The sequence below is a fragment of the Branchiostoma floridae genome, unplaced genomic scaffold (assembly GCF_000003815.2).
Source record: "Branchiostoma floridae strain S238N-H82 unplaced genomic scaffold, Bfl_VNyyK Sc7u5tJ_693, whole genome shotgun sequence".
Classification (NCBI taxonomy): domain Eukaryota; kingdom Metazoa; phylum Chordata; class Leptocardii; order Amphioxiformes; family Branchiostomatidae; genus Branchiostoma; species Branchiostoma floridae.
The window spans coordinates 5,444-9,649 of NW_023365915.1; the positions used below are offsets into that span (position 1 = coordinate 5,444).

The following is a 4,206-nucleotide window of genomic DNA, read 5'->3' on the forward strand; positions in this document are numbered from 1 at the left end:
GTGCTGTTACCACATAACTGACACACACCTGTCTGTTTCAGGTGCTGTTACCACATACCTGACACACACCTGTCTGTTTCAGGTGCTGTTACCGCATACCTGACACACACCTGTCTGTTTCAGGTGCTGTTACCTCATACCTGACACACACCTGTCTGTTTCAGGTGTTGTTACCACATACCTGACACACACCTGTCTGTTTCAGGTGTTGTTACCTCATACCTGACACACACCTGTCTGTTTCAGGTGCTGTTACCACATACCTGACACACACCTGTCTGTTTCAGGTGCTGTTACCTCATACCTGACACACACCTGTCTGTTTCAGGTGTTGTTACCACATACCTGACACACACCTGTCTGTTTCAGGTGTTGTTACCTCATACCTGACACACACCTGTCTGTTTCAGGTGCTGTTACCACATACCTGACACACACCTGTCTGTTTCAGGTGCTGTTACCGCATACCTGACACACACCTGTCTGTTTCAGGTGCTGTTACCTCATACCTGACACACACCTGTCTGTTTCAGGTGCTGTTACCACATACCTGACACACACCTGTCTGTTTCAGGTGCTGTTACCACATACCTGACACACACCTGTCTGTTTCAGGTGCTGTTACCTCATAACTGACACACACCTGTCTGTTTCAGGTGCTGTTACCTCCTACCTGACACCTGAATGAGTCATCATGGCCGAGGGACAAGGTGCAGCTGGTTTTACAGGAGAAACTGCAGGTGAGAACTGTAAATTCTCTACCCCACTGGAAGAGAATTTTTCTCCCCTACACTAAGTTTTGTAATTCAGCCTCTTGGTTTGATCCTCAAACAACTGTGATTTGATTTTGCATTATTACACATTGAAGTAAGTACTATCAAGTACGAGCAGTGATGCTGCATGTACATGTATACAATCATGTATTACCAATAATTCTACTACTAATAAAGTCATTGACAATGATAGGACAAGTATATACATGGTGTAGGATAAAGTTGTATAGTAGACCAATTGCCATTCATCAATGGCAGGATTAAACTAGCCATTTGTCACATTTGAGCAGGTTCAGTTATCTTTGCAAAGTTAATAATGTACGTCCCATTGTTTCATCCATCGTAGTAATGCAAGTGAGTCTCCATACCCAAATCCCCCCATTCCCTTCAAATAAATAAAGTAAAGAAAATAGCTGACAGAATAGGTATCTAAATCAAATCTAATCCTCATGAAATGCAGCCTTTTCTTTCTCTGTCCTCTGTGGGCATCATATCAGAAACTGATGCAGTGAAGTCAAGTCCCAACCTTGTGCCTGGCTCACAAACACCTCCCGTGGACAGGAAGAGCAGGTTTGCTGCGCTCGGACAAATCTTCAAACCGTGGACATGGCAGGCAAAGAAGAAGAGTGGAAAGTTCAAGCAAACATCAATAGGTAGGCTTGGCATTCTTACAGTGTTCAAAAGTTATGTCTCAGCTCTTGTTTTTTGTTGTCTGTGTGTCTTTTGAAGCCAACTTGAGTGTTACATTATGTGGTTTAAATTTGCTTCACCTCTGGCCCTGAGATTTAAGGTAAAGATAAAGGTCCCCATAGTCTTTTTAAGGCCGTGGGGGTAGGGGGTTGTTTATAATCCACCGTGTGTAGGGCACGGTATCAGAAAAGCAGAGCCCTCCTTCTCCTTCCACTGCCTTTTACCTCCCCCACCAAAGGCAGGTACCCATTTTTACACCTGGAACCAGTAAGGAAAGTCATGTAAAGTGCCTTTCTCAAGTGCACAATTTCTAGCCAGGAATCCGAGGAATCAAACCTGTGACCTTTCGATCGTGTGTCCGCTAGGTTAGCCACTTGGTTGTTTGACGGGGAGACTTACCTGAGTATAGTTGCCTGTCTGAAATAATGTAATGATGTAGCACTTATATTTGATAAGATGTTAGTTGGAGTACATTTAGAAGTTAAGTATGCCATATTACCAAAGTTGGGTAAGGAGAGGAACCATCTGAATTGTCAATAAACAGGAAGGAGAATGGGCTACCCACTGACTGTAAAATGTTATTTCTGATATATTATGCCAAGACTCTGTTATATGGAGGGAGAGTGCATTGCTAATTGTACATGTGTGTATAGTAGTATTGTTGCAGGGGGGGCATGTTGTATTGATACATACATACATTATCGACCAGTGGTCGGAACTAGGCAAGTGCATATATCACCCCATAGGGCCCTATCTGACATAGCTTGCTCTAAATTATCAAAGTGTATACCAGAGTCTCTAGTTAAAGTGTCCGTAAAAGTCAAACTTCTGCAATGTACCCGGCCACTTGGTTTCCATAGAAGAACAGAAGACACTACTTCCTGTTTTGCTCGGCAACAGTGTCCCGCAAATTTTACCCTTCGGTGAGTCAGTTTCTGGGATAGCTGTGGAAGACTTCCATATATGGTTTTGAGTGTAGCATGTTGAGTCCATGATCTGTTCTGTGCTCTGCGGAGTAACTTTGTGTAAGTCCCATCTAATCTGTTCTGGAGTTGACATGTAAGTGTCCAGGTTTCTGCACCATAAAGTAAAATCGGTTCCACTAAAGTAGTGAACACTTGAACCTTCAGTTTGTTAGGGATATTTGACTTCCAAATTTTGTCCAATTTGTTGCTTGCCTCCCATGCTAGGGCTTTCCTAGTTTCAAAGTCCTTTTTAGGACACATGATGTAAGAGCCAAGATATTTGAAGTTGTCAACCCTTTGTAAATGTTCCCCGGATAAAGATCTGAGTTCCAGTGGTCCAATGATGTTACTGATGAACTCTGTCTTAGATTCGTTGCAGTAGAGGCCTACTAGGGATGCAGATTCTTCTAAAGATTGAAGCAAAGTTTCTGCATTTTTGATTTGTTCAGCAACTAGTGCAAGATCATCTGCAAAGTCCAGATCAGTGAGATATTGGGCAGGATATCTTTGACTCCTTCGTGGTTTGATTTCTATACCTTTGTTTACATTTGTGTCCAGAGACAATCTTAAAACATAATCAAGTACAATAATGAATAAATATGGTGCTAAGGTATCACCCTGGAGAACTCCAGTAACTATCTCAAATGAACTAGTCTCACCGTCAGAAGTAATCACAGAGTATTGTATTGATACCTGTGCATGTATGATGGATAACTTTTATGCTTAACTTACTTTACAGGTGTTCGTGCATACTTCTATTCCATCAAGGAAAAGGTGAGCTCAGACTGGAAGGACCTGGCCTTCCATCTTGGGTTGGAACAACCCGACATCGACAACATCGAAGGGAGAAACCGAGATGACAAGTCTCGCTGTATGGACCTGTTGGAGGAATGGCTGAAGCGTAACGGAGAGAGAGCCACCATAGAGGTCCTGATGGAGGCTCTGTCTGAGGCAAACCTGCAGAGTGTTGTGGATGGTCTCAGGAGGAAACTTCAAGGTAAGAATTATGGAAAAACTAAACTTTACCTAACTTGAAGCATACTATTCTGTACTCTTGACGTTGATACTGCCGATATATTCCTATTTTTCCATTTCAATAGCCCATGCAGGGCTTGAAATATCACCTGCATATGCAGGTTAGTGCAGGTAAAAATTGGAGCTGTGCAGGTATTTCTGGTGTCTACCTGCATTAACCTGCACTGGTCCATGTACATGTAATGGGTTTTATACAAAAATGTCGTATGATGCAGGTGTACATGGATTGTTATTAGCTGCATTGACTGTTACCACCTATAAAGTATAAAAGAAAGATAGCAATGGTTCCTGAACAATTTTAGTATGATCCATACTTCCTAAATTGAAAGTGGTTCCGTTAAAATTAGTCTGGTGCAGGTAATTTTCAATGTTGCCTGCACCAGTGCAGGTACATGCAGAAAAAAGTATTTTGAGCCCTGCCATGTTTTTATAGAGTTGACTTTAAAGTTGCTAGTATTCATCACAGTCCTGACAGGCGCTCTGTTTGCCGCCAATGGGCCTATCTACACCTTCTTAATAAACATTGTCTTTTTCTTGCTTATCTTATAATGAAGGATTATAAAAGAAACTGACAGAAGCAAAGATAGCACAAAAAATTTAAGAACCTGATCTTTGTAAAATAGGGTTGGTTAAAAGCATCCACTTTTCACCAAATCCCAAATCTTCTGGTCTGTAATTGAGATATGTTTCATGTTTGGAGATTTTGTTTGATATGCATATTCAGAAAAAGTTTCTCTTACATG

General features: G+C 41.7%; 1 protein-coding gene across 1 annotated transcript; it reads left to right on the forward strand.

Moving 5' to 3' along the window:
* Positions 1 to 694: 694 nt before the first annotated feature.
* Positions 695 to 3,425, forward strand: LOC118408974 (the record flags this gene model as incomplete). Its single annotated transcript, XM_035809839.1, has 3 exons — positions 695 to 740; positions 1,271 to 1,426; positions 3,168 to 3,425. Coding segments are annotated over exons 1-3 (460 nt in total), but the record flags the coding sequence as incomplete, so codon positions are not given.
* Between the last annotated feature and the right edge of the window lie 781 nt (positions 3,426 to 4,206).